This window comes from Penaeus chinensis, chromosome 2 (genome assembly GCF_019202785.1).
Source record: "Penaeus chinensis breed Huanghai No. 1 chromosome 2, ASM1920278v2, whole genome shotgun sequence".
In the NCBI taxonomy this organism is placed as follows: Eukaryota; Metazoa; Arthropoda; class Malacostraca; order Decapoda; family Penaeidae; genus Penaeus; species Penaeus chinensis.
This window is the reverse complement of record NC_061820.1, coordinates 42,143,044-42,158,043: the sequence shown is the minus strand read 5'-3', so window position 1 is coordinate 42,158,043 and position 15,000 is coordinate 42,143,044. Positions and strand designations below refer to the sequence as shown.

Genomic DNA, 15,000 nt, shown 5'->3' with positions numbered 1-15,000 from the left:
AGAGTACAGAGAGAGAGAAGAGTATAGAGAGAGAGTACAGAGAGAGAGTATAGAGAGAGAGTACAGAGAGAGAGTATAGAGAGAGGAGGAGAGGAGAGAGCAAAGAGAGAGGAGGAGAGGAGAGAGCAAAGAGAGAGGAGGAGAGGAGAGAGCAAAGAGAGAGGAGGAGAGGAGAGAGCAAAGAGAGAGGAGGAGAGGAGAGAGCAAAGAGAGAGGAGGAGAGGAGAGAGCAAAGAGAGAGGAGGAGAGGAGAGAGCAAAGAGAGAGGAGGAGAGGAGAGAGCAAAGAGAGAGGAGGAGAGGAGAGAGCAAAGAGAGAGGAGGAAGGAGAGAGCAAAGAGAGAGGAGGAGAGGAGAGAGCAAAGAGAGAGGAGGAGAGGAGTGAGCAAAGAGAGAGGAGGAGAGGATGAGAGCAAGAGAGAGGAGGAGAGGAGAGAGCAAAGAGAGAGGAGAGGAGAGGAGAGGGCAAAGAGAGAGAGAGAGAGGAGGAGAGAGGAGAGGAGAGAGGAGAGAGGGAGAGGGGAAGAGAGAGGAGAGAGGAGAGAGGAGAGAGGAGAGGGAAGGAGAGAGGAGAGAGGAAGGAGAGAGGAAGGAGGAGAGAGGAAGGAGAGAGAAAGGAGAGAGGAAGGAGAGAGGAGGAGAGAGGAAGGAGAGGAAGGAAGAGAGGAAGGAGAGAGGAGAGAGGAGAGAGGAGGGGAAGGAGAGAGGAGAGAGGAGAGGGCAAGGAGAGAGGAGAGAGGAGAGAGGAGAGAGGAGAGAGGAGAGAGGGCAGAGCGAGGAGAGAGCAAGGGGAGAGGAGAGTGCGAGGAGAGAGCAAGGGGAGAGGAGAGAGTGAGGAGAGAGCAAGGGGAGAGGAGAGAGCGAGGAGAGAGCAAGGAGAGAGGAGAAAGCGAGGAGAGAGTGAGAGAGGAGAGAGCGAGGAGAGAGCAAGGAGAGAGCAAGGAGAGAGCAAGGAGAGAGCAAGGAGAGAGGAGAGAGCAAGGAGAGAGGAGAGAGCGAGGAGAGAAGAGGGACAATAGATGAAGGAGAGGGAAAAGGAGCGAGGAACAAGGGAAAACAAGGAAAAGGGAAGGAAATATGGGGACAGGATGGAGAGAAAGAATAAGGATAATATAGGAAAATAATCATGAAGAAAGGAAAAGAACAAAAGAACAAAAAATATGAGAAAGTTCAAGAAAGTATTCAGGATGGAGAGGTGGAAGATTTATGACATAAAAAAAAAAAAAAAACATACGTCTCATAATATTCAAAATGTAAACTGAACCAAAATCTTTCTCCAAGTGGAGTGAAATTTTACCCACAAAATTACTAGTTAACACTTGCAGGAATTACACGAAATCTAAACAAAATGGGCTTGTAATTTCATTAGTGTTAATATCACCAGCATGGCAAAAAGTAACACTTGCTCGACTTTCAGTTATCATCTGAATCATAATATGAGTTTTACAGCGGATCTCTCTCTATATATCACTTGTATTCAAAGGCAACTCCATAAGTATCTTTTTATTATTCTCTTTCACTACTTTCACTTAGGAAATACATTACCATGACAATGTAAGAAAAATTATTATCATGAGAGACAGGTAATCAAGTTGGTAAATGTACTACCATAAATTTTCAAATGCATCAATGTCACATTCAAATACACAGAAAATGGCTGATAAACTCTATCCTTCAAATATTGATTTTAGTGTAGCACAAGTAGCTAGTATTTTATCAGTTCTAATATACACTAATTCATGTGTTTCAGGTTGAAAGCATATCTACACTTGAGTCATTAATCCATCATAAACTCATACCCGACTGAAATATACATGCACCTCTCCCAAACCACTAACTACCAGCTATTACAACACAAGCAAACGGACACACACAACCCTCAATGGTTACTTTCTCCTAAAATCACACGTTCTCCTTTCTGAATGAAGCCAAAATCCCTAAACGAGTTCATATAATGCAGCGGGAGCAGCGAGAGTCCAGCATGTGTCACACCAACTCCATTATCGACGTCCCGAGCAGTTGCCAAGTGCAATATCTCCGTATTTTGAGTCCGTCTAAACAACACACCCACACGAACATTAGCAAATTCACCACCCTCTATTAATCCCGACGAAGGCGACGAGGCCGACGGACACCCTCCAAATCCGAGAGGGAGGTATCGATGGGGTAAAAATGGCAAGAGAAATTGGGTAGGATGTCGCTCCCCGACCAGCTGACACTGACAACTTCACGCCGGGCTCCAACTATCCAATTTCCAGCAGAAAAATCCTCCCACCAAAGGCCACATTCATTAGGGAAATTGCAAATCACGCCCATCATCTGCAACTACGATCGCGAACTAGGCTTCCACGCCCACTTTGCGAAGGGATTTTTCCGGTATCGAGATATATATATAGGGAGGACGAACCTGCTCACCATGTTTTTTACTTTTTTTGAATTTTAAGTGGAATATCCTCTTTAAAACTCGCCGTTCAAGTCTCGAGTAGTGACGCATGTGTTCTTGCTGTCCAAGTAAGAGGCCCCACATCGATGAATGTTAGTAACTCGAAGCAAATACACGCAAAAAAGAAGCCCGAGAGGTTCCCATCGCAAGGCAGCCATCATGTTCATTGATTCCAAGTCAATAAATAGTCTCCAGGAAACTCTCGCTGTGAGAGAAGCCCTAACGTCTACTCGTAAAGGGACAAGAGGAGGGAAGTGCTGGCTTGTATACTCACAGTCCAAGTGTTTCTTCTTGGGGCCAATGACTTCCTCGGTGGTGGCTTTACACACAGACTTGGCAAGCCCCTGTCCGGCAAGACTATAGCGAGCTGCTGTCAGTCTGTCGTTGATGGATTGGCCGGCCATTTTTGCCTCTTTTTGTGATTGGGGAGAATATAAGAAATCACTGGGTTGGCCTCAAGGGGCCTTAAAACAAGAAGACACGACTACCACTCCGAGGGCCGCTGCCTGACCCTCCCTGCACAGCCGTCCACACACAACTAGTCGAAAATGGCGATGTCTGAGTGGGTGTGACGTCACTCATCGGGATCAAAACCCACTGTTGTTAAAAGACTCTCGACATCTATTGAATTTAATGTGTTGACCATAATGTCACAAGTTTTCGTATCCATTTAGCTGTTGTGAGAAAGTATTGGGGAAAGAGAAGGGTTTTTAATTTTGGCAATCGCTGATTTGACTCCCGGCGCTGAACAGCTGAGATGTGTAAACAAACGTTCAAAAGTAAAAGAAAGGTGGATATTCCTCGCCTTTTCTCCTTGTCTTATGTAGAATTAGGTGTTATTTTGAACACTTGTCTTATCAGGTCACATTGATACTTATGTATTGGATGTATTGCGTTTCTGAAGCTGTTTTGCCGTGTAAGTTTGACATCTCATCATTCATTGAGAGTCGAGTTTTGCCGGGACGTCATCTACAAATAATATGATATAACTTTTCCTTGTTTATTTTAATATCAAGGAAAACTAATCTCTATTGGTAGTCGGATATTGATTTCGAAGTACTAACTGACTTATAATATTCACTGCTGTGTCCTAAAGTGTAATCGTGGGTAATTGTACCTCGACCGGCTTATCATACTACAGAGCAGGTGATTTTTAGGGCGGGATCATTTCAGTCTTTCTGGCCTAATGGTGCTCTCCTCAATGTTCACCACTCTTTCGTTTATTATTGCACTCTTGCAATAAAACTGTTGACCAATATGTATGTCCTGTTATATAGAGTATTTTGCATAATTTGTGTATATATAGTTAAAATTTAAAATATTAATACTTTTGATACTTATTTTATGAGTTCTTTACATGAAGGAGACTGGTTTGAATTTTCAATTTTTTATGGTGACTGTACTCACTATCTTTTTTGACTATAGCACTACCAATGGCATCTGAATAGATAAAGGGACAAATTAGATGGGAACATGATTAGCTGATGGTGCTGATTGATTGATGTATAATTTGGGTCATATTTTCAATCATGATATCATAGCTTTCTCTGACAAGATTCTGAACTTGTTGTGTAGTTTGATGTGATGTGAATAGTAATTGCGTGCCTTATGGTACTTCGGCAAAAAGGATGACTAGCATTCTCGTATATTTTGGTAAGTTAGAGCTTGGTGTGGTTCCTTACTTGATGATAAACCTCTATGGTATATCATCTACGTATCTCTCGAACCAGAACCCAAACAGCAGTGACACTGATCATCAGCTTACCGCTCTCTACAGAGCCATGACCAGTTTATTAAGGGATCCTGCTTTAAGTGGACTTGACGAGCATCTTTTATTTTTTCCTAGTAATTACTTTATGGTATATATTAATGCTTATTTCGGCCAAACAGTTAAATTTAGACATGAAATTTATCTCTGGAAAAAGGATAGAATGTACCTGTGGGTTAACACAGATATAAAGAGTTTCATTTAGCATCCACGTTTTTTAGTTCTATTCGACTTTATTTTCTCCCACAGCCATAGATTATTAGGGTTGTGGGATGACCCTGATGGGAATTAACTTTACATTTTTCTGCAACCTATCCCTAATGGTTTAGCTATATAATTTTGGTTACAGTAGCATGTTATAAGTAAATTAATTGAGAAATATGAAAGCAAAGAGATGCAGGCTTTTCAGAGATCATCCTTTACTAAGCTCTTACTGAATATGAATACTCTTTTATGTTATTAATTTGGGTTAATACTTTTTTTCTTGTTCTAAATTATTTTAAAAAATGTGAAATGTTAAAATGGCTCATTCCTAAGATTTTTTTCATGCAGTATGCTTTCCATTTTATTGAATTACATGTGTGTTGGTTCACAAATGTACCAAGTAAGAATCTGTTTTCCTACACATCAGTGTATCCATGGCCAAACTATAAAGGGTATTAACGTTGAATTTAACATTATTATAATGTATATTTAGATTCACTTTATCATATAATGGCATCTTCTAAATGGCAAAGATATAAAAGAATCAATCACACTGCTTTCATCAACAGTGTACCTCATATTAAAAATAAAACAGTCCCTTTGTTTTCCTAATGAGAAAGGGAATTTTGCATTAACAAGCATGTAAATGCTGTAATTCCCTTGGAGAATACTTTTGAATGCTTATTCTCCTGCTGTCATCCATTGTAATAGCTGGACCATGCTAGTAGACAAATTGAAAGTGACAGATAAGCCTAGGAACCTAAAGTAGTTTTGTCAGTAAAACTTCAATAGTAAATTATTTTCTCTCTTTACACAAAATGGTCAGCATACAAACTTATTTTGGACTAATAACATGCAATATCAGGTTTATTATTGAGTCCAACATATATCAGTAACACCAGAGCTGCCCTCAGACTAGTCATCATCCTCAAACTAGGATGTCCAGATGTTTTACAGTCTTCATTAGAAGAGAAATTGCTGTCATAGGCTCTGCAAAGCACTAAAGCATCTATCATGTGTATGAGGTCCATTAGGATGATGCAAATTGTATGTATATCAAATCATTTGTTGCAAATGAAAAGGTATTACACAAGTAGGACATTATGCAGTGATGGCAGAAAAAGTAATTGAGTGCTGGACCTCCAGTAAGATGCAGAGGAAATAAAGATGAAACAATAAAGAAACATTCATGCATACAGCCACCCAGCTAGCAAACAAATTGTACTTGTTTAGTAGTACAAGTAAAACAAAAAAAATCTGACATGCTCAATTTTGATGGACCAATGGCCACTTATTATTTTTGTGTGAGCTATTGGACCACTGGTAAACCATACTTGCTTGATCATTAGTTTTGATCATAGACAACATATTTTCCTCCTTTCACTTTAGTGGTAAAAAACATCTGTTATAATGCATTTAATAGGTTATAACCAATTTAGCACCAAACCTTTACTCGTTTTAAATTTCGAACAATGATATCCATGCCATCCTCCTCTCTTCTATTCAAGCTGGCCCTAAAGTAAAGGCTTTAGATACCAGAATAATATAATTAAACACAGAAGTTTTGCAATAATTTATCATAGTGAAACATTTTAAAATCCACCTCGTCATCCTCTGGTCTCTCTTCTTGATTTGAGCCATCGACTGGCAATGCACATGAAATATGGCAATTCTGGTTCTTGTCAGTGATCATATGTAAAGATTTCTTTTTCTCTTGCACTTTGATGCGAGTTGGAGCATTTGTGGCAGCATTTAGCTTTCCAATATTATATATATATTTTTTGTACCAAAGATCATGCAGATGTGCATTATTACCGTCGCTCTAGAGCAATTTGTTCTCTGACATGACAAAACTTCCAAAGCGTGAGTGCCTCTTTCCTTGTGGTATTATATATGTGTTCTGCAACCCTCAAATATCTACTGTAGTGCTTTAAGGACGTAAATAGACGTTGAGCAAGCACGGCACTGGCCGATCTTTAATAACATACTTGGATAGATATTATGTTCGCTTGAAATCTGGCTTCTCGGCCCTAGTTCGTCTATCAATATCCTTCAAAATTTTGAAGGCTTCCTTCTCCCAAGGTGAACGGAATTTGTCCTGGTGTAGATATCATAAGACCATGCCTTTTGTGTATATTTTTGACAACCGTCAGTAATTTCCACAGAGCACAGTCTTTGTACTTTGTCCTTGCATGTTCAGGTGCGGGGAAATTTTCACTTCCGCTAATGTGTCTAATGCTGTTCTCACTTCCCTGTGACCTACACCACAAACAAGGTGAGTGACAGACGAACACTGCTCATGGATTCTAGGTACGTGGATAATCCATAGGGAATCACAATACAGTAAACTCAAAACGACCGTCGGCCATGGTGACAGACGCGTCCTGTTCATCCTATTGCACTACGTAGGTCCAGTGTCGAGAACCATTTACTTATTATTCTTTCTCTTTGAGAACCATTGATTCATTCTTTTTTAAAGAGCTGACATTAACATGTCCCTGTTCCTTCGTAACTTGACCTCTCCCTCGTCGTCAGGTCTTAATAGATAGGGAATGAACCTTTGGGGACTACTCTGTGATTTTTAGTTAATTTTAGTTAATTAAGGTCAAATGCTACCTCAAGTTCTCTTAAAGCAGCTTCTGTGTTTTTTCGTTGATTGCAGCTTAGGATCAGCCTTTAATTCCTGAAATTAGTTCTGAAACCCTTCCTCAGTATATGTTGGCTTTTCGGTCTTCCTTTCTACCAAGGATTTATTTGAAGAGTTTGATCCAGTGGGTCCTCTTCTTCTTCATCGTCTATTCTCATCCCCCTGACCACACATGGTTGCTTCCGTGCGTGAACATCGAGGTGTCTGCCCAGGTGTCCCATTTTGTTGATATCTGTTTTGTTTAGCCTTCCCTATAATTCTCTTTTCGTGAATCAGCAAGGATCCCCCCCCCCCCCATTACAAACAAGCATTTTTGTGTGATCCTCTCCTTTACAAATAATTGGAATGGCTATACAGTCTTCCTGTGATAAACTTTTACCAGTTACAGTTAGTATACCATCGGCCAACTCTACTTTTCCTCTGTAGACACTCCTACCACAACAATTACTGCAGTGTCTGATTCCTCTGCGGGAAAATTGGTTGCTTTGTCTCCTCTGTGGCTGGTTCTCCCCATTAGCTACTTTTCTTTTCAGGACCACGATATACTCTTGTCCACTTCACCTGCGCCTACCTCATCCTAAAGTCAACTCCTATCTGACCTCACATGATCTACCGGGTGACATCCCACCATTTCTGGTAACCAAACCAATTCTTTTTGCACTACCGGTTGGCTGGCACTTTTGCAATATTTTGTCTTCGATAAAACCTCCTTTTTCAAAGTTTACGTCGAGCGTGTTCTCAAATATACAGATCCAAACAACACACCAGAGTTTCCTAGAAAGTTTGTTGCTGTGCCTTCAAATACATTGCAGCTAGTAGGAGAACATGTTTTCTTCCTATAAGGAAGGTTAATTTAAACTACTGATTCCACATTCAACATTCTACTTACAATTACATTTCAGGGTTCAAGTGAAGAAAAGCTCTTTGGATTGTTAAGCCCTTATCTTTCAACCTTCCTTATATATGTAGAGCGAATACTTTGTCATTTCGCAACGAAGTTTTTTTTTCGCTCTGATCCACTGTTCATTTGTGGGGAATATCATACTATTGGGATATGGAGGACTTTTCGGGACCGAGCTTACAGTTCCCTTTGGCCTTGCTTGTACAATGACATTTCTACTAGTCTCTATGACTTTCCGACAATCTTCAGGGTCTTATATATGTATATATATTATCTATATGTGTATATATATTATGTATATGTACATATATATTATGTATATGTGTATATATATTATGTATATGTACATATATATTATGTATGTGTATATATATATTATGTATATGTATATATATATTATGTATATGTGTATATATATATTATGTATATGTACATATATATTATGTATATGTGTATATATATATTATGTATATGTACATATATATTATGTATATGTGTATATATATATTATGTATATGTGTATATATATATTATGTATATGTGTATATATATATTATGTATATGTGTACATATATATTAAGTATATGTGTATATATATATTATGTATATGTGTATATATATATTTATATGTGTATATATATATTATGTATATGTGTATATATATTATGTATATGTAATATATATTATGTATATGTACTATATTATATTATGTATATGTGTATATATATATTATGTATATGTGTATATATATATTATGTATATGTGTATATAATATATTATGTATATGTGTATATATATATATTATGTATATGTGTGTATATATATATTATGTATATGTATATATATATTATGTATATGTACATATATATTATGTATATGTACATATATATTATGTATATGTACATATATATTATGTATATGTTACATATATATTATGTATAGTGTACCTATATATTATGTATATTACATATATAGTATTATATGTACATATATATTATATATGTACATATATATTATATATGTATATATATATTATATATGTATATATTTTATAATATGTACATATATATTATATATATATATATGTATATATTATATATATGTATATATATTATATATATATGTATATATATTATATATATATGTATATATATTATATATATATGTATATATATTATATATATATGTATATATATTATATATATATGTATATATATTATATATATATGTATATATATTATATATATATGTATATATATATTATATATATATGTATATATATATATATATATATGTATATATATTATATATATATGTATATATATTATATATATATGTATATATATTATATATATATGTATATATATTATATATATGTATATATATTATATATATATTATATATATTATATATATATGTATATATATTTTATATATATATGTATATATATTATATATATATATATTATATATATTTTATATATATATATGTATATATATTTTATATATATGTATATATATATATTATATATATATATATATATATATATATATATATATTATATATATATATATATATATATGTATATATATTATATATATATATATGTATATATATTATATATATGTATATATATTATATATATGTATATATATTATATATATGTATATATATTATATATTATATATATGTATATATATTATATATTATATATATGTATATATATTATATATTATATATATGTATATATATTATATATTATATATATGTATATATATTATATATATGTATATATATATTATATATATATGTATATATATTATATATATATGTATATATATTATATATATATGTATATATATTATATATATATGTATATATATTATATATATATGTATATATATTATATATATATGTATATATATTATATATATATATGTATATATTATATATATATATGTATATATTATATATATATATGTATATATATTATATATATATGTATATATATTATATATATATGTATATATATTATATATATATATATGTATATATTATATATATATATATGTATATATATTATATATATATATGTATATATATTATATATATATATGTATATATATTACATATATATGTATATATATTATATATATATGTATATATATATATGTATATATATTATATATATATGTATATATATTATATATATATGTATATATATTATATATATGTATATATATTATATATATGTATATATATTATATATATGTATATATATTATATATATATGTATATATTATATATATATGTATATATATTATATATATGTATATATATTATATATATGTATATATATTATATATATATGTATATATATTATATATATGTATATATATTATATATATGCATATATATTATATATATATGTATATATATTATATATATATGTATATATATATGTATATATATTATTTATATATATGTGTATACATATTATGTATATGTAAACATATATTATATATTATGTATATGTAAACATATATTATATATTATGTATATGTAAACATATATTATATATTATATATATATGCGATATATGTGTATATATGAACCGTATTCATGTTGACAAATGTAGAAAAAGTATGAATGAGAATGAATATCTTCACAATACAGGAGATGTATGTGATCGGTTTCGATTATATTATTGTTCTGACGAAGATACAATCGAAATATTATTTTTTTAATCAGTAAACCATACCTACTGCTGATAGATATGTTAGGAAAACGGAGAGAGTAAGGAATATTTTGCTGGCCAGCCCAGTGACCATCAGCCAAACCCCGCACACCCTCCATCAATAGCATGCGTCGAAAGCCATTCATTTACATTTATTACGAGTATAATGGTGCCATTCATTTCGGCAACTGTACCTCGTCATGCTGCTAATTACATAAATGACCATAATACCCTTTGGATTCCAAAGAAATGACTATGCATATAAAGTTGGAACCCATCTTAACCCTAGTCATCGTGATGTCAGACTGCCACAACGGAGCCGAAATGCAGATATTTTAACTATTATTAGATTCTTATCTCTTTAAAGGTCCAGATGATGTCGCACTCTAATGACTAGGTGCTGCAGGCGAAGAAGTGCTGCGACTGGTCGTAAAGGGTAGTCAGGTAGCTCTCCAGTTGAGTCATTGTTTGACCTGATTTACTCGTACTAACTTCTGACTGAGTGGTTAGAATGAATCATCGGTACAACAGATGAGTCGCTAGGTGTCTGCTGTCGACTAGTCGGGTTTTAGCAGTAGGTCTCGAAGTGTTTATGTTGTCGACCAGTCAGTTCATGGCTAAAGAGGGGTGGCATGACCCAACCTTAAAATTGTGCTCTGTGCAGGTCATTATCTAGGACTACAGAGGTTTGCCTCCATTTTAAAAGCTAAGAAAAAAAATGCATTTTCGAAGAATTGCTTTCATAAGGCTAATCCCTAAAGGTTATTAATTATTACTGTATTTTCGAAAATGGCTGCCCAGCCGAGTATACACTAGGTTTTTTTTACGTCATCTCAATTGACGACCGCAAGAAAAACTCCAGCAAACAAAAATCCATATAGCGATCGACAGGAGCGTAAGTATAACCAGTCTAATTAAATACTTATTTATACTGCCCCCCAATCCCTTGCTCGTTGTTGTGGAGAGCTTAGGAGACGGAAACAGGCCCAATGTAGGAGATCACCCCTGCCTTGGACCTCAGCCCTCTCCTCAACTAATTCTGCATGGTCTTTTCTTCTCTCCCCCTTTCCTTTTCCTTACCTTCATCCCCTTCTATCCTAACTCATTTTTACCTTCTCCACAATGCTTTACGATAGTGCTATATGACCTTTGATGTCTAGCACATTCATTTTTTTCTAACCAATATTAAGTCTTTGAGTACAACCACCAGTTCGAGTGCGTGGGTAGTTCCTTGCTGCGACGCTTAAGTTACCACAGATTCCAGTTACGCCAATTACTGAAAACATGCATTTTTGTAGGAACTGAGCAACACAATTAAATCAGGTTATGAATGAGAGATGTACCAGCATGTAATAATTCAAATGGAAATATATAATTCCACAGGATATTTGAGCGTAAATTGTCTGCGAGTGTAGTTTTTGACCTATGAAGATGGGATTGGACCCATGAAATCCTATCAGTTTCAGCCAGAAAATCCAGGTTTCAGCTTGAAACTGTTAGAATCCAGCGACGGAAAAGGAAGGTGTGTGTGTGTGTGTGTGTGTGTGTGTGTGTGTGTGTGTGTGTGTGTGTGTGTGTGTGTGTGTGTGTGTGTGTGTGTGTGTGTGTGTGTGTGTGTATTGTATGTGTGTGCTTATATATCCCATGAAGAAGCAGTGCAGCGACGGGACCTGCAGCATAACCGTGTATTTTCCTGTCTTTCCCTCCGTTTATGATCAACACAAAGTTTGCATATAGTCTTCCCGCAGACGGTAGCTGCTTTAGGCAGGACTTTACTCACACGAAAAAGGTGTGCCATTTTCTTGGTTTAGGCCTACATTTACCCAACTAAAGAAGACCGCGTGCTCGCATTTGATTGTTGTTAACCTAACATATCGTATCAGGCATTGTCAAGTTAACGAATTGTATGAATAACCAAAGTGCTAATATCCGTATCTAAAATATTTTCTAGAAAAGTAAAATAATTTCTGCTGTGTGAGGATATCTATCAATAAATGGGCAGTTTTAGTGGGAGATGTATACTGAGTGGCCACCCGCTTGCATTGTTTTTATTCATTACTTATGTGAGTTGTAAAAGTGTACCTATCATATCTCTGGTCACATATGTAGATATTCGGTCATTACAGTTACTACATTTTTTTGGTCAGATATAGCAAAAAGCATGCGACCCGGACGAGGCAAACTTCAATCGCACAAGCATTATGATTGCCTAAGATACTCAAAGGTTCTGTACGTATGATAAACTCCAACTTTTATTGTTTAACTACTCGACAGCATATTTATTTACAGCTATAACTGATGAAAGACCAGCCAGATTTATAGACAGCTATAATTGATGGAAGCCTCGCCATGTTCGACTTAATTAGCGTGCCATCTGTCTAATAAACTAAATGGCCTCGTTCCGTTATCACTTGAATTTCGTCGAAACGTAGAATCAAAATAAATAAATATGATTGTTTTTAGTGGTTTAATCTAGTGTGTGTGTATCATTATACTGGGCACTAATTTAGAAAAAAAAGTGTTTCTTGCCCTCCTACATGCAGTTCACAACCAGTACGAAAAATAACTGCATCGCCTTGGCAACGACGTACAGTACATACAAAATGGTAGTTGAAAAGCACGGCAACATACGGTGACTGCCCCGTCTCAGCTTTTGTCAAAATAGGTTAAGGTCTACGTGAACAGTAAGGGCTTACTGTATACAGTAACACGCAGACTTCATTAAAATTAGGTGGACTGTATTTTATTTCCCTTGAACAGCGATCGGCAACCTCTGACTCAAGAAATCGCTGCGGCTTCTGCCACAAAGTTGCAGTTAAAATAAACATTAAGATATATCTGTGTATATATTTAATTTCTATATGGCATCCTCGAGAACATTTCTGATGTTTTATGATTTCTCTTCATAGTTTACACGAACACGAACTTTAGCCGGGAATGAGCCTCGGGTTCTTTGTATCATTCAAACAGTCATAATGCATCTCGGACTGGCTATTGCAGTGGTTTCCAACTCGTGGGGCGCAGTAAAAGTTCAGAGGGGGGGAGGGGGTTGAAAAGATTGGAAACCATTGGCCTGTGAGAAGTAACATGACAAATCTACCCCGTATGTGTCACAATATTGGTTCTCACGACATATAATTCATAGCAGCGGTAAATGCAGTTTTGTGATTACTGAGGTTTTTAGTAGTGCTATTCATGAAGACAACCATTGTCCGTCCACGAAGTACTATGTAAATTAATTCTAAAATCCGAAATCTCGAAAGTTTAATTACTTGTATATATATTTTTTCACTTTATGTATTATAGATAATTATTTGCACCCAAGCATTATAAATAATGGATTTTTGCAGAAAGTTCAACTCGCATAATGAATTTGATCTAAAGCTGAACGACTAAGTACAAAATCGTGGTAATAAGTGACCTATTCAAAGGACTCATCCGTTGCCCTTCCAAGTGCCAGATGGAAATATAGCTAAAATGTATATTGAATACTATCTCTAGAGGAACTGAAAGCTTACACTAGTTATTACGCAAGGAGAGGAACGTAAAAGGAAAAAAAGGCAATTACCATAATGGTAGCCAATAAAGCTAATGTGTTATTGCTAGAGCATGTCTTCGCCGTCTTTATCGCTGGGAAGTTGCAGAGCGTACACATTACTTCTATTGTTTTAAAGTGTATTTAAGATACTTATAGAATCAAATGAAACACATGCCTTTTCGATGTAACTAATTACCTTATGTAATGAGATTCGACCTTTCAGAGGTGCCTATGGTGAAATATTTAAGGCGCATACAGAATTAACAAATACGTTTGCTCTGAAGTATAATCCATGGGAAACTGCCGAATATTAATCTACACTCAATATTTTTCCCGGGTTTTTAATCGGAACGCGTATTCTCAAGGGAACAGCCGATTCTCTTCATCGGATGTGTGGGTGTCATGACGTCACAAGAGTTCCGCCCACCTGCGCGCGTGTGAACGTCTGCTGGCCTCCTGTATCTCTTGACTGATAGGACCCTCGGGAGGAAAACATCAGGGCCAAGGCCGAGCTGGGGAAACCGGGCGGAAACATCGTGAAGTGAGCTTAAAGGCGAGCTGTTGAATGTACTATTCTTGCCTTCCCCTTTCCCCGGATGCAAAGACGAGTCCCAGTGGATGATGCACCCTCCAGTGGGTTCACCATTGTTCTCTGCAAGAACTCGTTGAGAATGAATGAATGAAAACTCGTTTGTTCAAAGATACTTCAGACTGAGTAGAATTTATACCACAGTAGGACGATGGTTGACATTCCGCTTTTGCA

General features: G+C 35.2%; 1 protein-coding gene across 24 annotated transcripts in view; it reads right to left on the bottom strand.

The window, feature by feature from the left end:
• Window positions 1-2,997, bottom strand: part of LOC125032721 (phosphatidylinositol-binding clathrin assembly protein LAP-like) — an 80,083-nt gene extending 77,086 nt beyond the window's left edge. For all 24 annotated transcript variants that reach the window (XM_047624018.1, XM_047624026.1, XM_047624033.1 and 21 more), the window contains exon 1: window positions 2,717-2,997. In XM_047624018.1, the coding sequence (XP_047479974.1) occupies window positions 2,717-2,846 (130 nt within the window). In that variant the 5' untranslated portion in view covers window positions 2,847-2,997. The remainder of the gene's footprint in view (window positions 1-2,716) is intronic.
• Between the last annotated feature and the right edge of the window lie 12,003 nt (window positions 2,998-15,000).